The sequence below is a fragment of the Papio anubis genome, unplaced genomic scaffold (genome assembly GCF_008728515.1).
Source record: "Papio anubis isolate 15944 unplaced genomic scaffold, Panubis1.0 scaffold194, whole genome shotgun sequence".
In the NCBI taxonomy this organism is placed as follows: domain Eukaryota; kingdom Metazoa; phylum Chordata; class Mammalia; order Primates; family Cercopithecidae; genus Papio; species Papio anubis.
The window spans coordinates 85,449-111,540 of NW_022161955.1; the positions used below are offsets into that span (position 1 = coordinate 85,449).

A 26,092-nucleotide genomic window follows, 5' to 3' on the forward strand; every position below is an offset into this window, starting at 1 on the left:
AAATAGCTAATATAAATATAGAATGAACAAGCATAGGATACTTTAAAAAGTAAAGGAATGTATAATAACAGTGTTTCTTCAAATATAAAATATTAATAAAGCTATAGAAGTTATAAAAGAAAAAGAAGGAGAACCTAATGGAAACACTGGAATAAAAAATCGACAGAGGGGCTCAACAGAAAATGTGAATAGGTAGAACAAAGACTGGCAAACTTGAAAATAGGTGGATAGAGATTATGCAGTCTGATGAACAGCGACTAAAAAAAGAAAGAAAAAAAAATGAAGAGAGTCTCCAAAAAAAAAAATAAGGCACCATCAAATGCACCAACATATGCATAATGAGAATAATAGGAGAGAAGACACGAGGCATGGTGGCTTACAGCTGCAATCGCAGCAACTTGGGAGGCTGAGGCAGGAGAACTGCTTGAGGCCAGGACTTTAAGACCAGCCAGTGCAACATAGTGAGACCCTGTCTCTAAAAATAAAAATAAAAATACTTAGCTGGGCATGGTGATGCATACCTATAGTCCCAGCTACTCAGGAGACTGAAGTGGGGGGATCACTTGAGCCCAGTAGTTTGAGGTTACAATGAGCCATTATCTTGCCACTTCACTCTAGCCTGGGAGAAGAGTAACACTCCAACTCAAAGGAAAGAGGGAGAAAGAGAAGAGAAAAGAGCATAAAAAATATTCAAAAAATAATGGCTGAAATGTTATGAAAAACATTTCCAAAATGTTATGAAAAACATTAATTGATACAAACAAGTAGTTCAACAAACTCCAGGTAGGGCAAATACCAAGAGATCCATACCAGATACATTATGGCCGGGCACGGTGGCTCATGCCTGTAATCTCAGCACTTTGGGAGGCTGAGGCAGCCAGATCACTTGAGGCCAGGAGTTTGAGACCAGCCTGGCCAACACCGTGAAACCCCGTCTCGACCAAAAATACATAAATTAGCCAGGTGTGGTGGTGCACGCCTGTAATCCAGGCTGCTCAGGGGGCTGAGGCATGAGACCCACTTGAACCTGGGAGGCAGAGGTCATAATGAGCTGAGATCATGCCACTGCACTCCAGCGTGGGTGACAGGGTGAATATGTCTCAAAAAAAGAAAAAGAAAAAGACATAGACAAAGAGAAATATTTGAAAGCAGCAAGAAAAAACAATTCCTCACATACAAGGGAACTAGAATAATATTAATAGCTAATTTTTCATCAGAAATAATTGAGACCACAAGGCAGTGGATGACATATTCAAGGTGCTAAAAGAAAATAAACTGTCAACCAGGAATCTTACATCCAGCAAAATTACTTTTCAAAAAAATAAGGCAAAATAGAGACATCCCAGAAAAACAAAAAATGAGAGAATTCATTGTTAGAAGACCCACCCTAGAAGAAATACCAAAGTTTGTCAGGCTAAAAACAAGTGCCCCAGATAGTAATTTGAATTCTCATGAAAAAACACAGAGCATGGGTAAAGGTAATTATGTAATTATAAAGAGCAATATAAATGAATATTTTCTCTCCTGTCATAATTGATTTAAAAAGCAATTGTTTAAAATAATATGCATACAATTTTATTGTTACATACATAGAACAATGTACATTACGTTACAAATTTAACATACTTGATAATAGCACAAAGGAGGTGGATGGAGCAAAGCTGTATTGGGGGTAACAAAATGACAGCAGATGGTGTCATTTCAACAGATGCTAGCAAACTGATCCTGCAATATACAAAAAGGATTATATATCATGATCAAGTGAGATTTATTTCAAGAATGCAAGTTTGCATTAACATCAGAAAAGCAATTAATGTGTAATAAACCTTATCAGCTGAAAAAAGGACAAACCCCACACGATCATCTCAATAGGTGGAGAAAAAGCATTTGACAAAATCCAGTACCCTTCATGATAAAAACAGTCAACAAACTAGGAAACTAGGAAAAGAAAATCTTTCTCAACCTAGTAAAGAGCATACACAAGAAAATCCACACTTGGGCTGGGCGCGGTGGCTCACGCCTGTAATCCTAATACTTCGGGAGGCAGAGGCAGGTGGATCACTTGAGGTCAGGAGTTCAAGACCAGCCTGGCCAATATGGCGAAACCCCATCTCTGATAGATATACAAAAATTAGCTGGGCGTGGTGGCAGGCACCTGTAATCCCAGCTACTCGGAAGACTGAGGCAGGAGAATCACTTGAACCTGGGGGGCGGAGGTTGCAGTGAGCCAAGATCGCACCACTTCACTCCAGGTGACAGAGAAAGACTCTGTCTCCAAAGGGGAAAAAAAAAAAAAATCCACACCTAACATTCTACTGAATAATGAGAGTATGGATACTTTCACCTAAAATCAAAAATAAGACAAGGGTATCTGCTCTCACCACATTTATTCAACATCATACTGGAGGTTCTAGTCAGGGCAATTAGGCAAGAAAATGAAATGAAATCCAGATTGGAAAGTAGAAAGTAAAACTCTATTTGCAGATGGCATGATCTTGCATGTAGAAAATCTTTTTTAAAAATCCACTAGAAATTATTAGAAGTAATTAATGAGTTCAGGAAGGTTGCAGGATACAAGACCAACACACAAAATCTACTGTACTTGTCTACAGTGGCAATAAAAAAACAAAAAGATTTGCTATTTACAGTAGCATCAAAAAAGAATAAAATACTTAGGAATAAATTTAAAGAAGTATGAAACTTATACTTTTAAAACTCCAAAATATTGTTGAAACATATTAAAGATGACCAAAATAAATGGAAAGACACCCACATTCGTGGATCCAAATACTTAATTTTGGGGCCAGGCATGGTGACTAACACCTGTAATCCCAACACTTTGGGAGGCCAAGGTGAGAAGATCACTTGAAACCAGGAGTTCAAGACCAGCCTGGGAGAGACCCTGTCTCTACAAAAAATGAAAAAAATTAGTGAGATGTGGTGGCACATGCCTGTAGTCCCAGCTACTCAGGAAGCTAAGGTGGGAGGATTGCTTGAGCCCAGGAGTTCAAGCTGCAGGGAGTTGTGATCACGCCACTGCACTCCAATGTGGGCGACAGAGGAAGATGATGTTTCTAAAAAAAATTTTTTTTAAAGAAAGGCTTGTTTTTTGTTTTTTGGTTTTTTTTTTGAGAAAAGGTCTTGCTCTCTCTGTCACCCTGGTTGAAGTGCAGTGATATGATCATAGCTCCCTGCAACTACAGCCATGTGCCACCATGCCCAACTAACATATTCATTTTTTCATAGATATAGAGTTTTGCTATGTTGCCAAAGCTGGTCTCAAACTCCTGGCCTCAAGCAATCATCCTACCTTGGCCTCCCAAATCCCTGGGATTACAGCCATGAGACACTGAACCCACTGAAAGACTCAATATTTTTAAATGGCAATATTCCCCAAACAGATCTACAGATTCAACACAGTCCCTATCAATATTCCAACTGGTTTCTTTGCAGAAATTGACAAACTGATCCTAATTTTTTTTTTTTTTTGAGACAGAGTCTCTCTCTGTTGCCCAGGCTGGAGTGCAGTGGCGGGACCTCGGCTCACCGCAACCTCTGTCTCTCAGGTTCAAGAGATTATCCTGCCTCAGCCTCCCTAGTAGCTGTGATTACAGGTGGCCGCTACCACGCCTGGCTTAATTTTTGTATTTTTAGTAGAGAGAGGTTTCACCATATTGGCCAGGCTGGTCTCAAACTCCTTATCTCGTGATCTGCCCACCTCGGCATCCCAAAGTGCTGGGATTACAGGCGTGAGCCACCATGTCCAGCCTGATCCTAAATTTCTTCTTCTTCTTCTTTTTTTAAATTTGAGACAAAGTTTTGCTCTGTCACCCAGGCTGGAGTGCAGTGGCATGATCTTGGCTCACTGCAACCTCTAGGTTCAAGCGATTCTCCTGCCTCAGCCTCTCCAGGAGCGGAGATTACAAGTGTGCGCTACTACACCCAGCTAATTTTTGTCTTTTTAGTAGAGATGGGATTTCACCATGTTGGCCAGGCTCGTCTCAAATTCCTGACCTCAGGTGATTCACCTGCCTTGGCCTCCCAAAGTGCTGGGATTATAAACATAAGCCACTGCACCTGGACTGATCCTAAATTTCATAAGAAAATACAATGGACCTAAAACAGCTAACACAATCTTGAAAAAACAGGATGAAGTTGGAGGACTCACACTTCTCAATTTCGAAATTTACCACAAAGCTATAGTAATCAAGACAGTGTGGCACCAGCATAAGAAAAGAATTGGGAATCAATGCAATAGAATTGAGAATCCACAAATAAATTTATACACCTATTGCCAAGTGATTTATTTTCTTTCTTTCTTTCTCTTTCTTTCTTTCTTTTCTTTCTCTTTCTTTTCTTTCTTTCTTTCTTTCCTTCTTTCTTTCTTTCTTTCTTTCGTTCCTTCTTTCTTTCTTTCTCTTTCTCTCTCTCCTCTCTCTCTCCTTCCTTCCTTCCTTCCTTCCTTCCTGAGATAGAGTCTTGCTCTGTTGCCCAGGCTGGCATGCAGTGGCGAGATCTTGACTCACTGCAACCCCTGCCTCCCAGGTTCAAGCGATTCTCCTGCTTCAGCCTCCTGAGTAGCTGAGACTACAGGTGCAGGCCGCCATACCTGGCTAATTTTTGTATTTTTAGTAGAGACGGGGGTTTCACCATATTGGTCAGGCTGGTCTTGAACTCCTGACCTCCTGATCTGTCTGCCTCGGCCTCCCAATGCGCTGGGATTACAGACGTGGCCACTGTTCACAGCCGCCAAGTGATTTTCAACTAGGGCGCTAAGACAATTTGATGGGGAAAGAATAGACTTTTCAACATATTTTGCTGGTATAAATAGATATCTACAAGGAAAATAATAAATGTGGAACCCTACCTTATACCATACACGAAAAAATTAACTAAAAATCGATCAAAGGCCTAAATGTAAGAGCTGAAACTTTAAAACTTAAAAAAGAAAATATATGCATAAATATTTGTGACCTGGATTATGCAACAGTTTCTTAACTATGACACCCCGAACACTAGCAACTGAAGAAAAGATTAAAAATTTTTAAGTTTCAAAAGACACAAGAGAATGAAAAGACATCCCTTAGAATGGGACAGTAATTTTTCAAATCAGATATCTGATAAGGGAATTATATCTAGAATATATAATTTTTAAACTCTTACAGCTTCAATAATAAAAAGACAATTACCCAATTTAAAAATGGGCAAGGAATCTGAATACTTCCCTAAAGAAGATACGGCAATGACCAGTAAGCACATTAAACGATGTTCAACACCATTAGTCTTCAGGGGGATGCAATCAAAACCACAATGAGATACCCCTTCAAACCCACTGGGATGGCTATAATCAAAAAGATAGGAAACAACTGTTAGTGAGGATGTGAAGAAATCGGAGCTCTCAGACACTGCTGGGGGCAATGTAAAATGGCGGCCATTTCCGCAAACAGTCTAGCTGCGCTGTTCTTCAAAAGTTAAATATAGAGTTATCATGTCACTCAGCATTTTCATTCGAGGTACATATCCAAGGGAAATAAAAACCTATGAGCACACAAAAACAAACAGACAAATGTTCACAGCAGCATTATTTAAAATAGTCAAAAGTGGAAACAACCCAAACTTTCAACTGATGAATGGGTTTTTTAAATGCAGTACACAATGAGGTACTAGGCAGCCATAAGGAGGAATGTAGTACTGATACATGCTACAACACGGATGAACCCAGAAAACATGATGCTAAGTGTCAGAAGCCAGTCTCAAGGGAACACATTCACTCGAAATGCTCAGAAGAGGGAAATCCATTAGAGAGAGAATGTAGGCCTACCATGGACTGGGGAACTGGGGAGGCTGGGGAAAAATGGGGAGTGACGGCTAACGGGTATGGGGTTTCCTTTTGGATGATAAAAATGTTCTGAAATCAATTGTGATGATGACTACACGACTATGTGAATATACTAAAAACCATTGAATTGTGTGCTTTAAGTAGTTGACTTATATAGTACCTGAATTAGCTCTCACTAAAGCTGTTCAGAGACAGAGAGAGAGAGAGAGAGAGGAGAGAGAGAGAAAGGGGGCCATCTATCGGGCCTTCAGGTCTGATCAAGTCCTGTTTAGAACATGGTATGCCACGTGAGCTAAATGTGTATCTCACCTCCATAGAGAACTTGCCTTTGCCCTTCTGAGCTGGATTTACAGCGAAAAAAATCAAGGCCCTTTTGCTACTAATTACATCACCAATGGACCCATAAAAACTATAAAATTAAATATGAAATAATATAGCAATCTAGTAACTTAAGAATACCACTTAAAATGTTCATAGCCCTCCAATACAATTCATAATCAATACAAGAAAGACAAGAAGCTTTTCCAAAGAATTTTTATTTCACATGAATTCATTTCAACAATCAAGTCTCATCAGCATTCCAGGCAAAAGACTAATAGAGCTAAAAAACAAATCAAAAATATCCAGTACTCATAACAAACATTTTTTATGCCTTTAGAGTGAAAGTTTTTGTTACAGGAAAGGAACAAGTTGGATAGAGAAGTTGATAAGAAACTGAAGAGTATAAGATTCCTGAAAGTATTTTAAAATAATTATTCTACTTTGTATTAGAACCAGCATCATAAGGACAATGTCACTGCTCTTGCCCCTGAGATGATACAGCTACCAGTGGTTGCAGGCCCTGTTCATCGCATGCAGGGCACCAAGCCTCTCACATGTATTCCATCACTTGATCTTCATCTGCAACTCAAGCGGCTATGAAAATCCTCAAAGTCCTCCTAGAGTCCCTACTCTGTCCTGTAGCTCTCCAGTTCTTCTAACTCCCTGCTGTTCTGAGAGGTATCACAGAGCTGGTATTTCTTTTAAGCTGAACTCCACAAATAAAGAGTTAAGGTTTTCCAGCCCTCTTACAGTGAGTTTCCAAGGTCATTTCTTCATCAAAATGGATGATGCATGTTGAGTACCTACTGTTTTCCAGAGACTATTCCAGGCACTCAGCTATAGAGAGATAACACATCTGGAACCCCCCTCCAACACAGTAAAGGCAGCAGAGTGAGGAAGACAACAGAGAGACTCAATAGAGCAGTGAGTGCTAGGAGAGCTCTATGGAGTGGGGGTGTCAGGGAAGACTCCCAGAGGGGGTGACACTTCAGCTGAACTTTAAAGACTGAAAAGAAGTTAGAAAAGGAGGAGGAGGCTGGGCACGGTGGCTCACACCTGTAATCCCAGCGCTCTGGGAGGCCAAGGTGGGCGGATCACCTGAGGTCAGGAGTTAGAAGCCAACCTGGCCCACATGGTTAAAACCTCATCTCTACTAAAAATACAAAACTTAGCTGGGTGTGGTGGCAGGTGCCTGTAGTCCCAGCTACTCGGGAGGCTGAGACAGAATTGCTTGAATCCAGGAGGTGGAGGTTGCAGTAAGTCGAGATTGTGCCACTGCACTCCAGCCTGGGCGACAGAGTGAGGCTTGTCTCAAAAATAAAAAGAAAAGAAAAAGAGGAGGAAAAGGAATGCTAGGTACGAGAACAGCACATACAAAAGTGTAGCAATAGACGAGCATGGCTTATTCAGGGACTAACAAAGAGTTGATCACTGCTGAAAGGTACAGTGCAAGGGGAGAGAGAGGAGAGGGAGTCAACAGGGTGTCATCACCAAGGATCACACTAAGGATACTGAAGTTCATCCTGATGAGGACAGAAAATCACAGAAGGAGAGTGATCAACCTGTCCCCCATCCAATCCATGCAGCCCTCTGCTATTAGACTGATCTTTACCCAGCGGACCCAAACACACATGCCCAGCGTTCAAGGCCCTCGACATGTTGTCTGCACAAACACACCCTAACACTACTCCTCCCTGCTCCAGAGGCCTTGCATGCTAAAGGTCCTTGTTCTTTCTTCCGCCCGTCTCCTTGCAGACCACCCTCATTGCCACCTCAGGCTGACGGGAAGTGCCATTTGCTCCTCAGCTCCGGTGCTGATACGTATTAATGTACTTGGCTCTTAGCCCCAGCAGAGGGCAGAAGAGGCCCATAAATACTTCGGACAAATTTGTCCCAGTCAGATAAAAATAGCCCTAGACACGGTCCCGGTGCAGTGCTTCCCAGACTTTCCCATGCATATGAATTCAGGGCCCTTGTTAAAATGCAGATTCTAACTCAGTAGTTGCAGGGTGGGCTGGCGACAGTACATTTCTAACAAGCTCCCCGGTGATGTTGAGGTTGCTGGTCCACGCAGCACACTTTGAGAAAATAGCACTTTTCATACTGAGGAGAAAGATCTTTTTTCTAAGTTTCCAATCTTTCCCAGACCAATACTTTCAGAAAATAAAATAAAAATGAATAACAGGAAAAATTAAATTTCCAAAACGACATACGAACTATGTCAACTTTATATTATCGGATTCAATAAACATAGTACTACCCTATCAAGTTACAAGGTCAGTTGAGGGAGTTCTCCCATCATTTCTTCCCATGAAGACAACACCAATTTCGTAACAAAAGAAACCCATGGCGCCCTCACAACCAGGTTTAACTCCTACCACTGGATTTTATGGCCAAAGCAGGGAGGGAATGTACTAAAGGAATGCAAGGCATTTGCTTTGGGGCTTCCTTAATACATTCCCCACTATAATGGAGTTTATAGAAAACGGTTTTTGATGAACAGAGACCCCAACATTTGAACACCTACCTTGCCACTCTTCCTCGAAGATCTCCCAAACCGGAGAGCTGGCGCATCTCCAGGGTCTTTAAGGCAGAATTAGTTCCATAGCTAATGTTGTCCCGGGCACGAATCTGCTCCTGGAGTACCTGGGCAACATAAAAAACACTAAGGGAGTCATCTAAGAATTCACATGCTTCCACAAAAGCATTTTCTACTTTTGGCAAAAATTAGAATGTTTAACTCAGTCTTTCATAAGAGACTCCTTTTCAACGGTCACCTGATGCACACTTAAACAGAGAACTAGGGGGCCTAGATAGGCAGAGACCTTAGAGGCTCCTCCCAGAGCAAGTCCCTTTATTTACCATTAAAAACCAAGTTCCGGCCGGGCGCGGTGGCTGACGCCTGTAATCCCAGCACTTTGGAAGGCCGAGGCAGGCAGATCACAAAGTCAGGAGATGGAGACCATCCTGGCCAACACGGTGAAAACCCATCTCTACTAAAAATACAAAAATTAGCCGGACGCAGTGGTGGGCGCCTATAGTCCCAGCTACCCCGGGAGGCTGAGGCAGGAGAATGGCGTGAACCCGGGAGGCGGAGCTTGCAGTGAGCGGAGATGGCACCACTGAACTCCAGCTTGGGCAACAGAGCGAGACTCCGTCTCAAAACAAAAAACAAAAAACAAAAAACAAAAAAACTAAGTTCCTTTAGTTTTAGTATTTCTTCCTTAGTAATGAAGCCATTTTCTTTTTCTTTGAGATGGAGTCTTGCTCTGTTGCCCAGGCTGGAGTGCAGTGGCACAATCTCAGTGCAACTTCTGCCTCCCAGGTTCAAGCAATTCCCCTGCCTCAGCTTCCCGAGTAGCTGGGATTACAGGCATGTGTCATCACATCTGGCTAAGTTTTGTCTTTTTAGTAGAGACAGAGTTTCACCACGTTGGCCAGGCTGGTCTTGAACTCCTGATCTCAGGCGATCCGCCCGCCTCAACCTCCCAGAGTGCTGGGATTATAGGCGTGAGCCATGGCGCCAGCCGGCATTTTCTTTATAATACAGTATTTGCTGGGTCCATAGATTGGATATAGAGGGTTTTCTTTTTTCAATATTTTAATGGCAGTTTAGAATTCCTCTTTGATCTAAAGATATCTTAGGAATCTAAGTATTACTTAGAATTGTGGGTTTTTTTCATTTTCAAGCAGTTAAGGTTTTTTTTAGTCATTTGTATTATTTATTTCTAATTGTATTGACTTGTGATTTTATAAAAATATTCCTAGCACAGTGGCTCATGCCTGTAATCTTAGCACTTTGGAAGGCTGAGGTGAAAGGATGGCTTGAGGCCAGAAGTTCGAGTCCAGCCTACATAATAAAGCAAGACTACATCTCTACAAAAAAATGTCTTCAACTCAGGTAAAATTTCTTCTCCTGTGTAACTAGTATTTCTTCTCCATCTGTTTCTTTTTCTCCTCTGGAACTCCTATTACGGACATGCTGGGTGTCCTGGATCTGTCCACCAAGGCTTTTAACCTTTCCTTTGTGGTTCCTCTCTGTTTACCTTTGGTTGTAATGTCTCAGGGATTTCTTCTACTTTGTCTTGGGGGCAACTGATTGCCTCTCATTCATCTACTGACTTTGTTTTAATTTTTAATTTTTGTGGATACATAGTAGATGTATATATTTATGGGGTATATGGGATTTTTTTTTTTTTTTTTTTTTTTTGAGATGGAGTCTTGCCCTGTCACCAAGGCTGGAGTGCAGTGGCATAATCTCGGCTCACTGCAACCTCCGCCTCTCAGGTTCAACCAATTCTCCCTGCCTCAGTCTCTCGAGTAGCTGTGATTACAGGTGCCCACTACCACGCCCGGCTATTTTTTGTATGTTTTAGTAGAGATGGGATTTTGCCATGTTGGCCAGGCTGGTGTTGAACTCCTGACCTCAGGTGATCCACCCACCTCGGCCTCCCAAAGTGCTGGGATTACAGGGTTGAGCCACCATGCCCAGCCATGGGCTATTTTGATACAGACATACAATGTGTAATAATCACATCAGGGTGAATGATGTATCCATCACCTCAAGTATTTATTGTTTCTATTACAAACAACCCAATTATACTTTTAGTTATTTTTACATGTACAATTAAATTATTATTGACTAAGGTCACCCTGTTGTGCTATCAAATTCTAGATCTTATTAATTCTAACTATTTTTAATACCCATTAATCATTCACATTTCCACCCTACCTCCCACTATTCTTCTCAGCCTCTGGTAACCATCATTCTACTCTCTATCTCCGTGAGTTCAATTGTTTTAATTTTTAGCTCCCACAAGTGAGTGAGAACATGCGAAGCTTATCTTGCTGTGCCTGGCTTATTTCATTTCACTTAACATAATGACCTCTGGTTCTATCCATGTTTTTGCAAATGACAGAACCTCATTCTTTCTTATGGCTGAATACACTCCATTGTGTATCTGCACCACACTTCTTGATCCATTTGCCTGTTGATGGACACTTGGCTTGCTTCCAAACCTTGGCTATTGTGGATAGTGCTGCAATAAACATGGGAGTGCAGATATCTCTTCCATATACTGATTTCCTTTCTTGTAGGTATATACCTAGCAGTGGGATTGCTGAATCATACGGTAGCTCTGTTTTTAGTTTTGTGAGGTACCTCCAAAGTGTTCTCCACAGTGGTTGTACTAATTTACATTCCCACCAACACTGTAGGAGTGTTCCCTTTTCTCCATATCCTTGCCAGCATTTGATATTGCCTGTCTTTTGGATAAAAGCCATTTTAACTCAGGTGAGATGATATCTCACTGTAGTTTTGTTTGTTTGTTTGTTTGCTTTTTGAGACTGAGTCTCACTGTCACCCAAGCTGGAGTGTAGTGGCATGATACCGGCTCACTGCAACCTCCACCTCCTGGGTTCAAGTGATTCTCATGCCTCAGCCTTCCAAGTAGATGGGATTACAGGTATGCATCACCATGCCAGGCTAATTTTTTTTTGTATTTTTAGTAGAGATGGAGTTTCGCCGTGTTGGCCAGGCTCGTCTCAAACCCCTGGCTTCAAGTAATTCACCCACCTCAGCCTCCCAAAGTGCTGGGATTACAGGTGTGAGCCACTGCGCTCAGCCAATATCTCATTATAGTTTTGATTTGCATTTCTCTAATGATCAATGATGTTGAGCACCTTTTCATATACCTGTGTTTGCCATTTGTATGTCTTCTTTTGACAAATGTTTATTCAGATCTTTTGCCCATTTTTAACATAGATTATTAGATTTTTTCGTATAGAGTTGTTTGCGCTCCTTATGTATTCTGGTGATTAATCCCTTGTCAGATGGATAGTTTGCAACTATGTTCTCCCTTCGCTTTGTTGTTTCTTTTGATATGCAGCAGCTTTTTAACTTAATTTGATTCCATTTGTCCATTTTTGCTTTGGTTGCCTGTGCTTGTAGGGTATATCTCAAGAAATCTTTGCCCACTCCAATGTCCTAGAGAGTTTATCCAATGTTTTATTTTAGTTGTTTCATAGTTTGAGGTCTTAGATTTAAGTCTTTTTTTTTTTTTTCAACTTTTATTTTTGGTTCGGGGGTATATGTGAAGGTTTTTTACATAGGTAAACTCATGCCATGGATGTTTGTTGTACAGATTATTTCTGTAAGATAATTAAACACAACTATTGGGTACTGAGTTTAATGTGTTATTGTACAGATTCTGTACATTAAGCCCAGTACCCAATAGTTATTTTTTCTGCTTCTCTCTAATCTTTAATCCGTTTTGATTTGATTTTTTGTATACGGTATGAAATAGGGGTCTAGTTTCATGCTTCTGCATATGGATATTCAGTTTTCCCAGCACCACTTATTGAACAGACTGTCCTTTCCCCATTGCATGATCATGGCACCTTTTCAAAAAGGATTTTGCTGTAGATGTATAGATTTGTTTCTGGGTTCTCTATTCTGTTCCATTGCTCTATGTATCTATTTTTATGCCAGTGCCATGCTGTTTTGGTTAATGTAGCTCTGTAGTATAATTGGAAGTCAGGTAATGTGACTTCTCCAGTTTTGTTCTTTTGCTCAGGATAGTTTTGACTTTTTTGGTATTTTGTGGTTCCATATGAAATTTATGATTTTTTTTTTCTATTTCTGTGAAGAATGCCATTGGTATTTTGATAGGGATTGCATTGAATCTGTAGATTGATTTGGGTAGTACAGACATTTTAACAATATTATGTATTCCATTCCATGACCATGGAATATCTTTCCATTTTTATGAGTCTTCTTCAATTTCTCGCATCAATGTTTTATAGTTTTCATTGCAGAGATCTTTCACTTCTTCGGTTAATTCATAGGTATGTATGTGTATATATGTATATATTTATTTACTTTTATTTTTTATTTTTGAGATGGAGTCTCGCTCTGTTGCCCAGGTTAGAGTGCAGTGGCACGATCTCAGCTAACTACAACCTCTGCCTCCCGGGTTCACGCCGGTCTCCTGCCTCAGCCTCCTAAGTAGCTGGGACTACAGGTGCCTGCCACCACGTCTGACTAATTTTTTTTTTTTTTGTATTTTCAGTAGAGACAGGGTTTCACCGTGTTAGCCAGGATGGTCTCAATCTACTGATCCACCCGCCTCGGCCTCCCAAAGTACTGGGTCTACAGGCATGAGCCCCTGTGCCTGGCCTATATTTATTTATTTAATTACTGAGACAGGGTCTTGTGCTGTCACCCAGGCTGGAGAGCAGTGGCGCTATCTTGGCTCATTGCAACCTCTGCCCCCAAGGCACAAGCAATCTTCCCAGGTCAGCCTCCCAAGTAGCTGGGACCACAGGCATGCACCACCATGCTCAGCTATTTTTTTGGTAGAGATGGGGTTTCGCCATGTTACCCAGGCTGGTCTCAAATTCCTGAGCTCAAGTAATCTGCCCACCTTGGCCTCCCAAAGTGCTGGGATTACAGGCGTGAGCCACAGCACCTGGCCAGTATTTAATTTTATTTATAGCAATTGTAAATGAGATTACTTTCTTGACTTCTTCTTCAGATTGTTCCCCATTGGCATATAGAAATGCTACTGATTTCTGTATGTTGATTTTGTATCCTGAAATTTTACTGAATTTGTTTATCAGTACTAAGAGTTTTTTGGTGGAGTCTTTAGGCTTTTCCAAATATAAGATCGTATCATCTGCAAACAAGAATAATTTGACTTTTTCCTTTCCAATTTGGATGCCCTTTATTTCTTTCGTCTGATTGCTTTAGCTAGGACATCTAGTACTATGTGGAATAACAGTAGTAAAAGTGGGCATCCTTTTCGTGTTCCAGATCTTAGATAAAGACTTTCCATTCTTCCCCATTTAGTATGATACTAACTGTGGGTCTGTCATATATGGCTTTTATTATGTTGAGATGTGTTCCTTGTATACCTAGTTTTTTGAGGGCTTTTCTCATGAAGGGATGTTGAATTTTATCAAATGCTTTTTCAGCATCAGTTGAAATGATCATATGTTTTTTGTCTTTCATTCTGTTGATATGATGTATCACACTGACTGGTTGCGTATGTTGAACCATTTTTGCATCCCTGGAATAAATCCCCCTTGGTAATTATGAATGATCTTTTTAACGTGTTGCTGAATTCCGTTTCCTAGTATTTTGTTGAGGGTTTCTGCATCAATATTCAATAGGGATATTGGCCTGTAGGTTTTTTATTGTTTTTTGGGGTTTTTTTTTTGTTTGTTTGTTTTTTTTTTTTTTTTTGCTTCTTTGTTTAATTTCGGTACCAAGGTAATACTGGCCTTGTAGAACGAGTTTGGAAATATTTCCTCCTCTTCTACTTTTCAGAATAGTTACAGTATGATTGCTATTAATTCTCTTTAAATGTTTGGTAAAATTTACCAGTGAAGCCATTGGGTCCTGGGCTTTTCTTTGCTAGGAGGCTTTTTTTATTATGGCTTCAATCTCATTACTTGTTACTGGTCTATTCAGGTTTTGGATTTCTTCATTATTCAATTGTGGTAGGTTGTATGTATCTAAGAATTTATCCATTTATTCTAGGTTTTCTAATTTTTTGGCATATAGTTGCTCATAGTAGCCTCTAATGATCCTTTGAATTTCTGTGATACCGGTTGTAATGTCTTCTTTTTCATCTCTGATTTTATTTAGTTGGGTCTTTTCTGTTTTGTTCTTAGTCTAGCTAAAGTTTGTCAATTTGCTTATCTTTTCAAAAACCCAACTTTTTGTTTCTTTGATTTTTTTGTATTGTTCTCATTTCACTTATTTCTGATCTGATCTTCATTATTTCCTTTATTCCACTGAGTTTGGTTTGCTCTTGATTTTCTGATTCTTTAAGACATATCCTTAGATTGTTTATTTGAAGATTTTCTTCTTTTTTGATGTAGGCACTTACAAACAAACTAACAAACAAGCAAAAAGAAAAGTAGTAAAAGCTCTATACTTTATTTTCACATATATATATTACATATATATTCAGAAGTGCTGCTAAATCTATACTTTAACATCATCTCCACACTTTTTAACTTTTCATTGTTTCTATTCATATCTTATTGTACTGTCTATGTCTGGAAAAGTTGTTATTATTTTTGGTTGGTTCATCTTTTCATCTTGCTATTTAAGATAATGAATAGTTTACATACCACAATTGGAGTATTATAATATTCTGGGTTTTTCTGTGTACTTACTATTACCAGTGAGTTTTGTACCTTCAGATGATTTCTCATTGCTCATTAACATTCTTTTCTTGCATGTTGAAGAACTCCTTTTAGCATTTCTTGTAGGACAGGCCTGGTGTTGATAAATCCCTCAGCTTTTGTTTGTCTGGGAAAGTCTTTATTTCTCCTTCATGTTTGAAGGATATTTTCACCAGATACACTATGGTAGGTTTTATGCTAAGTGTTTTTATCCTTTAGCACTTTAAATATGTCATGCCACAAGTCTGCTGCCAAACATATTGGAGCTCCATTGTATGTTGTTTCTTTTGTCTTGCTGCCTTTAGGATCCCTTCTTTATCCTTGACCTTTGGGAGTTTGGTTATTAAATGCCTTGAGGTAGTCTTCTTTGAGTTAAATCTACTTGGTATTCTATAACCTTCTTGTGCTTGAATTTTGATTTCTTGTACTTGAATTTTGATATCTTTTGTTTGGGAAGTTCTCTGTTATCCCTTTCGATAAACTTTCTACCACTATCTCTCGCTCTACCTCCCCTTAAAAACCAGTACTTTTAGATTTATCCTTTTGAAGCTACTTTCTAGATCTTGTAGATCTTGTGCATCATTCTTTTTTCATTCTTTTTTTTCTTTTGTCTCCTCTGACTGTGTATTTTCAAATAGCCTGGCTTCAAGCTCACTAATTCTTTCTTCTGTTTGATCAATTCTGCTAACAGACTGATGCATTCTTCAGTATGTCACTAGCATTTTTCTGCTCCAGAATTTCTGCTTCTTTTTAATTTTCTCTTTCTTTCTGTCTTTCCCTCTATCTTCCCTTCCTTCCTTCTTTCCTTCCTCCCTCCCTCTCTCCTTTCTTTCTCTTTCTTTCTTTCTTTTTCTTTCTCTTTCTTTCTTTCATCTTTCTATTGTAGCTCTGAGGCATTTTATTACAAAAACTTAGTACTCATATACATAAACTAATATGAACTTAAAATTCATCATACATTTACTTCATTTTTTAGCTTGATCTTCTAGTAAATCTTTAGCTTCACTGATTTTGGCTGTTATATAAGGAGATCCTCCTTTGTCAGGATTATTTAAAAGTATAATTCATTGATAAGCATCTCTTATTTTCCCTTTATTGGCAGTAGGGCTTACACCTAGTATTAATGCTACTTCCCATTTTGTCATTTTGGGTTCAAACCCACCTCTATAATAGCCACCACTGAAGGCAGATTTTGGTAGGCTTTGAAAAACTTGTTTTACTTGAGGCTCCATATGCTTCATGGCTTGCAAAACATAACAGCCTGCAAATCCTGCAGCAGCAATGGTCAGTCCAACTGCTACCACTGTACTGGCTATGGCTCCAGCTGGGCTCCCTTGCTTCCTCCAGGAGCACAGCTCATCCCAGCTCCTCTTTCTCTCTCTCTTTCCTTCCTTCCTTCCTTCTTCCTTCCCTCCCTCCCTTCTTTCTTTTTCTTTTTTTCTATTTCTTTCTTTTCCTTTCTCTCTCCCTCTCTCTCTCTCCTTCCTTCCCTCCCTCCCTCCCTCCTTTCTTTCTCTCTCTCTTTCTCTTTCTTTCTTTCCAGAAGGATGGAGTGCAGTGGCACAATCTTGGTTTACTGCAACATCTGCCTCCTGGGTTCAAGCGATTCTCCTGCCTCAGCCTCCTGAGTAGCTGGGATTACAGGCACCCGCCACCACACCCAGCTAATTTTTGTATTTTTAGTAGAGATGGGGTTTCACCATGTTGGCCAGGCTGGTCTCGAACTTCTGACCTCAGGTGATCCACCTGCCTTGGCCTCCCAAAGTGCTGGGATTACAGGTGTGAGCCACTGCTCCTGGCCAATTATTTCAATTTCTTTGTTAAATTTATCTGATAGGATTCTGAATTCCTTCTCTGTGTTATCTTGAATTTCTTTGAGTTTCCTCAAAACAGCTATTTTGAATTATCTATCGAAAAGGTCACATATCTTTGTCTCTCTGGGATTGACTTCTGGTGTCTTATTTAGTTAATTTGGTGAGGTAATGTTTTCCTACACGGTCTTGATGCTTGTGGATGTTAGTCAATGTTTGTACCCATCCTTCTTGGGAAGGCTTTCCAGATATTCAAAGGGACTTGGGTGTTAAGTAATCTAAGTTTTCGGTCACTACAACCATATCTGCATTAGGGGGTACCCCAAGCACAATAACACTGTAGTTCTTGCATACTTGTAGAAGTACTACCTTTGCGGTCTTGGAAAAGATCCAGAAGATTTCTCTGGATTACCAGGTAGAGACTCTCATTCTCTTCCCTTATTTTCTCCCAAACAAGAAAAGTCTTTCTTTCTTTGTGCTGAGCTACCTGGAGCTGGGAAGGGGTACACAAGCACCTCTGTAGCCACCACCACCGGGACTGTGATGGGTCTGACCTAAAGCCAGCACAGCACCGAATCTTGCTCAAGGCCTGCTATAATCACTACATGGCCACCCCTATGTTCACTCAAGGCCCTAGGGCTCTACAATCAGCAAGTGGTGAAGCCAGCCAGGCTTCTGTCCTTCCCCTAAAGGCAATGAGTTCCCCCAGGCTCCAGGCAGGTCCAGGGACGCTGTCCAGGTGCCCCGGCCTAGAATCAGAAACCTTAGAAATCTACCTGGTACTCTATTCTACTGCGGCTGAGCTAGTGCTGAAACCACCAAAGTCCTTCCCACTCTTCCCTCCCCTTCCCCCAGGGTGAGGAGTCTCCCTGTGTCCACCACATGCCCACAGGGAATAAAGTCAGGCTACTGCCATTGTTCACTTAAGGCCCAAGGGCTCTTCATTCAGCTTGTAGTGAATCCTGTCAGGCCTGGGACTCACCCTTCAGAGCAGTGGGGCCCGCATTTAGCCCAGGGTACATCTAGAGATCCAAGAGTCCAAGAGCCAAGGCGTGGAGTCAGGGACCCCAAAAGCCTGCTTGGTGCTCTTCTCCACTGTGGCCGAGCTGGTACCTAAGCCAAAGACAAAGTCCCCTTTACTTTTCCCTCTGCTTTTCTCAAGCAGAAGGAGTCTCTCCTGACAGCCACTACAGCTGTGAATGTGTAGAGGCACCCCTAAAGCCAGAATGTCTCAGACTCTTGCCCAAGGCCCATGGCACACTACTTGGTTATCACCGCTGGTTGGCCGCCCTGCATTCCAAAACAGTGTCCCATAAACACTGCACTCTCCCTCCCCAAAGCACACAGACTCTCTCTGAGCCACGTGGTCTGCTGACGGGGGACGGGGGAGGGGTGGTGTCAGTGATTCAAGACTGTCCTTCCTACCTCTTCAGTGCCTCTTTCTGTGACATGATGTTAAAATCAGGTATTGTGATCGCTCACCTGCTTTCTGGTTCTTAGGAAGGTGCTTTATTTTGTAGATAGTTGTTAAATTTGATGTTCATGTGGGGAGGACAATTGGTGGAGGCTTCTATTCTGCCATCTTCCTCTGCCCTCCTGTCCATCTACTGACTTTTAGAAATTTAAGTTCAAGAAGAAATGTTATGTGACACTTGGATCTCCTTAAATGTAGGAATTATTTTTTTATTCAAGGCCTACCTGTTTTCTATTTCATCTGCACCTGTGTTAAGGGCAGTGCTTATTCTTCCTCCTTGTGGCTGCAGGGCCCCATTAGATGTGATGTGACTTTCCTCTCTCTAGTTACTGGAGTGCCTTAAGTAGGTAGTCTTGATAGTAGTGGAAGGGGCTTATGGGCTGGTGGTGCAGCCAGTGGGAAGCACAGGGCCTGTCTCCAGGTGAGATACCAGGAGGATGCCTCTTTACATCCTATTCCCTCAGCTCTCCCAGCCCAGAGACAGTGGGGAACAAGCCCACCCTACAACCCCTCCACCCCTCCATGGGGCAAGCTCACTCACAGGTGTGAGCCTGGACCCTCCTCCTGAGACTCCTAACCATGGGATCCTGCTGGCTCCCCAGGCCTTCCTGCCTGCCTATCCCAACTGTTCAGGAAGGTGGCACCTGGATTGGGAACAGAATGGAGACAGGCACACTAAACCACCACCTTCTCTTGCCTTCTGTGTCAATTCAAGGGTTTCTTGAGATTATATTCCTGGGTATCTGCTTGTTACTATTTATTTCTAGGAATTTTGATGGTTTCTGATGTACTAACAATTTGCAGGAAATGAATAGGAAAAGCCCAAGTAGAGATGTAATTATGCTTACATAATTTGTTTTTGTGCTCCCTCTTCTTAACTATATTTTCTTTTCTTTTTTTGAAGTATAACATACATAACGAAAATACTTGTGTATTTTTTTCCAGATTTTCAAACTTCTTAGTAAAAAAGAAAAAGAAATTAGGAATGTACATATTCTGTGTTTCCCTTAGTGGAAACCTGCTTGCGGCATTGACAGTAAAAAGGAAAATTTCACTGGGCGGCCGCAGTAGCTCACACCTGTAATCCCAGCACTTTGAGAGGCCGAAGCGAGTGGATCACAAGATCAGGAGTTCGAGACCAGCCTGACCAACATGGTGAAACCCCGTCTCTACTAAAAATACAAAAATTAGCCGGGCATGATAGCACACACCTGTAGTCCCAGCTACTCAGGAGGCTGAGGCACAAGAATTACTTGAACCCAGGAGGCGAAGGTTGCAGTGAGCCAAGATCGTGCCACTGCACTCCAGCCTAGGCAACAGAGCAAGACTCCGTCAAAAAAAAAAAAAAAAAAATTTCACCAGAAAGAATTTAGAATTTCAAGACCTATCTATGAATTTCTGTAGCTTCCAGCTTTTTCTCAATGAACCTGCTCTATGAAGAGGAATACAAACTAGTTACAATCACCTGTGAATGACAAAATGTGAGTCATCTGAATACATTCTTGCAAGGCAACTTCACATCTGACTAATGTGGTTCTGGCACTCTTCCACTGAGGCGCTGGCAAGCTCTCATGCACTCTCTCTTAATAGGAAGTAACACCTATTAGTTAGAGTCAATAGAAAGTAACACTTATTCTTTTTCCATGTAGTGGTGCAAACCTTTGCCTATAGTAAGGCATAAGACCAGTGGTTCTCAAACATCTTTGGGGTACGTAAGTCTCACCCAGATGGCTTGTTATGCACGCAAATTCTTGGACCCCATTCCCAGAAAACCAAAGCTAGAGAACGAGCCCAGTGCCTAATACACTGTATTAGACACTATAGAGCTGGGCGTGGTGGCTCACGCCCATAATCCCAGCACTTTGGGAGGCTGAGGCAGGTGGATCACCTGACGTCAGGAGTTCGAGACCAGCCTGGCCAACATGGTAAAATCCCATCTCTACTAAAAATACAAAAATTAGCCAGGCATGGTGACAGGTGCCTGTAATCCCAGCTACTCAGGAGGCTGAGGCAGGAGAATTGCTTAAACCCAGAAGGTGGAGATTGTAGTGAGCTGAGATCACACCATTGCACTCCAGCCTGGATGACAAGAGCAAAACTCCATCTCAAATAACAGAACAAAACAGACATTATAGAAATGACAAAGGCTATAACCAATCTTATTTCATTTGAGTTGTTTTTCAATCACCAAGCAATGAAAATGGAAAGCAATTCACAAAAAAGGGGCTTTAAAAAACACATTTTAAAAAAGGTTCAACTTTTCTAGTAAGCAAAGAAACAAGAAGTACAAATCATACTATTATAACATATAACTCTGGTGTGGGATGTTGATAGTGGGAGAGGCTACGCATGTGTGGGGGCAGAGAGTATATGCTCAATTTTGCTGTGAACCAAAAAAATGCTCTAAAAAATAAAGTCTATTTTTTAAAACCTCAGAAATAGCATTTTCACTTATTAAAGAAGCAAATATTTTAAATCTATAATGCTAAAAATATATCAAAAATCAAAAAAGGTTTCAGTATCTTTTGCTTGCCTAAAAAACAGAAATAAAAAAGGCACAGCTGCCAGGCGCGGTGGCTCACGCCTGTAGTCCCAGCACTTTGGGAGTCCAAGGCAGGCGGATCACAAGGTCAGGAGATCGAGACCATCCTGGCTAACACGGTGAAATCCCGTCTCTACTAAAAATACAAAAACATTAGCCGGGCGTGGTGGCGGGTGCCTGTAGTCCCAGCTACTCGGGAGGCTGAGGCAGGAGAATGGCGTGAACCTGGGAGGCGGAGCTTGCAGTGAGCCGAGATTGTGCCACTGCACTCCAGTCTGGGCGACAGAGCAAGACTTCGTCTCAAATAAAAAATAAAATAAAAAAAAGGCACAGCTGGCCCTTCCCAATACAACTTTTCTGGAGACCAATGCCAAAAAATATATATTCATAATGTTCATAACTTTTGACCCAGTAAATCTAGTTCTTGGAATTAATATTAAATGAAATAATAAGAAAAATGTACGCATAAAAATGTCTTCATAGTGTGATACACACGTTAAGTATTTTACAAGGTACATTATTACACAAACACTCAGAGGTTCACAAAGGGCTTTTAGCCAACAAGGGAAAGTGTGTACAATTTCATATTAAGCAAAAAGAAAGCATAGAAAATAAATAATGGAACATGATTCCAGCTGTGTATTAAGATGCATATAAAATACTAGAATGTGAAAGTTTTACTTATCTCTAGGGTGGGATTATGGTTTATTCTTTTTTTTTTTTTTGTATTTCCCACAGTGGACATACATTACTTTTATAGCCAGAAAAAAAAAATGTGCTGTAACAAAATGCTTAGAAATAAAAAAGCCCGTTTAACTCTCCAAATTCTTATGCAGATGAATAAGGTATTGCATTAGAAGTGATCTGGGGCCAGGTGTGGTGGCTGACTCCTGTAATCCCAGCACTTTGGGAGGCCAAGGCAAGAGGATTGCCTGAGCCCAGGAGTTTGTGACTAGCCTGGGAAACATGGTGAAACCCTGTCTCTACACACTTTTTTTTTTTTTTTAATTAGCCACGAGTTGTGGTGCACACCCCTGGTCCTAGGTATTCGGGAGGCTGAGGCAAGAGGATTGCTTGACCCTGGGAAGCAGAGGCTGCAGTGAGCCATGTTCCCACCAGTGCACTCCAGCCTGAGCAACAGAGCAAGACCCTGTCTCAAAAAATAAATGAATAAAAATGTAAGAAAGAAGTGCTTTGAAGAATACAGGAAAGAATTCTACCTGACATTAACAAAGTATTCATGTTACTAGGAAGTAATATGAAAACAGAAGGTGTTAGATGGCTTATTATTTAAATAAATTCTAGAATGAAAACTTAGAAAAGTAATTCCTCTGTAAAGTCAATAATGTTCCTGTATTTGTCATTTTGGAACAATATATCATCATGATGCATTTATTTTAAAAAAGATTACATCATTATATATGGCATTAATTCTCCGTTATTTTCAATTCAATTTAAGAAACTTGTTTTTTGCACACCTACTGTGTACTGAGCATCAGGCATACCTTCAGGGAGCTCAGTTGCAGCAAGAAAAACCAAAGGGTGGAAAGTGCATTGTCCAGTTCCACACAATAAACGTGCTTTACACAAGCATGGAGCAGAAGCTAGCCACCTTGAAAAAGTGATGTCCCAAGTCCTCATTTATTTTTTCAAGGACATGGCCTATCTTTAAAAAATCTCCCTTCCCAAGACAGCTTGGAATAAGGACTTCTGTGGGAGCCTCAATGTGCTGTATAATGCTGTTTTTGCAAAGGTGAAGGCGACCAATCCCCTGGGACATCTAAGCCCCCCCAGACAGGCCAGTGTTGCCAGGAACCAGGAAAGAAACAGCTCTCCATGTTCCTCCTTCTCCAACTCTTCCTAGATTGAGAAGGATTTGGAAATGAGGAAGTATAATTTCAAATCACCTAGAGAAAGGCCCAACTACAGCAGAGCAGGGAATTATAAGGTAGTATTCCCCTACAGGGCTTTTTACCACAGTTCCAGCCTCATATATCAAATTGCCTTCTTGGCATTTCTATCATTTGATGGAAGTCTCTCCCTCCAATAGGCAGGAAGTCCTGTCAGCTCCATCTCCAAAATTGCTCCAGAATTCATCCTCTTCTCTCCATCTCCACCATGCCATGCCTCTCCCTGAACTCTGAAGTAGCCCCCTAACTTGTCTCCCTGCTTCAATTCTTGCTCCCCTAAAATCCTTCTCCACAAAGCAGCCAGCATGAACTTTTCCAAACATAAATCTGTGTTTTATTCACTAATGTAGCCCCAGCACCAAGAGTGTGAGGGGATTATTTAAATTCCTTGGCTGAACACTAAATAATGGCTTCCCATTTCCAGACTCTAAACTTCTTATCACAACCTTCAAGTTTCATGAGCTGCCCTTCCCCCAGCTCACAACACTCCATCCACTGGTCCCCTTTCTGCTCCTTAAACATGCCCCGCCTCTTCCTGTTTATGGCCTTGGAACCTGCACTTCCTCACTCTGGAGTGGTCTCCCTTCGTGTCTCCTCCCTCAACACTACCACCTTGGCTTGGCTGGCCCTATATGTCATTCCATTCTCAGTTCACACGTCACCTTACTCCCTTACCATCCTTTTTTTTTTTTTTTTGAGATGGAGTCTCACTCTGTTGCTCAGGCTGGAGTGCAGTGGCGTGATCTCAGCTCACTGCAACCTCCGCCTCCCAGGTTCAAGCGATTCTCCTGCCTCAGCCTCCCAAGTAGCTGGGACTACAGGCACGCGCAACCACACCTGGTTAATTTTTGTATTTTTAGTAGAGACAGGGTTTCACCATATTGGTCAGGCTGGTCTTGAACTCCTGACCGTGTGATCTACCCGCCTCAGCCTCCTAAAGTGCTGAGATTACAGGCATGAGCCACTGTGCCTGGCCACCATCCTTTCTAAGACAGCCACACAGTCACTCTCCATCACATCCTTTCATCAGAGCACTTGACATTGGCTAACATCACCTTGGTTACTTAGCATTGACTGCCTGTACACTCCACTAAAGTGTGCAGTAGGGAGAAGACCAGAAGCCTGTGTGCTTGGGCCATTACTGCAGCCCCAGCACCTTTAATAATGCCTGGCTGTTAGTAGGTTCGCGAGTGATTTATCAATTAATTTAGCTCCATGTTCTAGGATCTGATCTTCCGAGTTGAAGGCTTAGAGACTATCTCTAGCTGTCCATCCTGTCTTTGGTTTAACCTGTTATCAATCCCTTTGATTTGAGCTGTTATCAATCTCTGGTACCCAGACATGATCAGGTCCTCAAAGAGGACTCAGACAAGCTAAAATATACTGGAGACAGAGCAGACACCAGAACACGAATTTATTAATTTACATTGAAAAATCTCTGTCAACAGAACTGAACAAATATTCGAATTCCATTCAATTTACTGTCTTCTCCCCCGGAGTCAAGTCACACAACAAGCCAAATCTAGTGGGTAGAATGAAAACAAAATGAATCTGGATGATAATCACCAAAACCCCTCTGCTGATATACCTGTTTCAATAGAACCAAATCACAGAGCTGCAGGCTGAAATTCTCTTTTTAAGTAAAATGCGTGAAGTCCAGTAGCCAAAACTCTTCCCTCATTGGCAGTACTGGAAGCACACTGAACCAAGGTCCTGTATGTCCGTCCAACTACATATTAACATCACCGTCTACGCCTCTGCTTTGCCATGTTAATAAAGCCCAATGCTGCACTCATCGCTCAAGTTCAGAAACTCCAGTAGTCCATTTGCAAATTATTAAACTAGTAAACGATGTATGATATATTCAATTAGATGAGGGCTTGATACAGTTTCCCATAACCCAACTAGGTTAAAGCCAACATTCCAAGCCAGAAGGACATCATGAAGTTGAGCACATGGGAACTAAAGTAGGTCTGCAGATTCTAACCAGCCAGGTGGCAGACCCCACTGCCTGGTTCCCAAAGGCCAGAGACACAGCTAAAGCCATAAAAAGACATGGGGGTCCAAACTACTTCCCCCAGCCATCAAACTGGCTTGGAAGGGAAAGCTTACCACCAATAAAAGGACCATGGACTGCTCAACAGGGCTTGGCTTCCAGGGATTGATAATGGCTTAAGCCAAAGGCAGTATGGATAACTCAGACATGTATAATTCATAGTTGACTATATTACTTCCTCTAAATTTATAATTACGATGATCATTTGTGGAAAGTTTCTGAGGAATAAATAATTGATAAGCTTCTCCATATCACAAGGCACACTGCTAACAGAGATTGTGGATGGAGACGTACTAAAACAAATTTTTCCATTTAACATTTATCAAGCACTTACTGTGTGCTAGTATACAAGAGTCATCTGTTTTGACATTGGAATCTGCTGAAAGAATATGAACAATAATTATAGGGTTCTGGAAGGGGCAAGGAGACCCAGAGCCTTTGATTATGAAACATTTATGGAGCTCCTACTATGTCTTAGACATTGGTAGGTGTTACAAATAGAAACATTAAGACTCTGTTCTAGCTCTTGAGGATCACATAGGGTAATGGTTTGATAATATATTTTACTATTTTTCCAGTGTATAACTTTTCAGAGTCACATGATAGAAAATCATAAAGACTTATCTAGGCAAATTTGCCAAGATACAGTGTTAATATATCTCAATTTGACTAGTTCTATCAGGATCTAGGAGTAAGTTCCACATCTTAAGAATGGCTTCAACTTTACTTTTGTAATACAAAATCACCTGAGGGATGACTCTAAAAAATCAAATAATCTAGTAAGATTTTACTGCGTGAACTGAAAAACAGCTATAAACCAGCAATAATAATAATAATAAAAACCCAGGCAATTTACAGAAGATATTCATCAAGAATCTATAAATAAAAAATACACCTTCTACATCATTGAAATACAATTTAAATATCTTCACACCTCTGCTTTA

At 41.1% G+C, this 26,092-nt stretch overlaps 1 protein-coding gene and 1 pseudogene across 8 annotated transcripts in view; both read right to left on the reverse strand.

Annotated features, from left to right (window-relative positions):
* LOC103875500 (protein FAM81A) overlaps positions 1–26,092 on the reverse strand; it is an 88,166-nt gene that overhangs the window by 22,478 nt on the left and 39,596 nt on the right. For all 8 annotated transcript variants that reach the window (XM_021940616.2, XM_021940615.2, XM_021940622.2 and 5 more), the window contains one exon: positions 8,688–8,806. In XM_021940616.2, the coding sequence (XP_021796308.1) occupies positions 8,688–8,806 (119 nt within the window). The remainder of the gene's footprint in view (positions 1–8,687; positions 8,807–26,092) is intronic.
* On the reverse strand, positions 16,162–16,778 carry LOC100998397 (annotated as a pseudogene).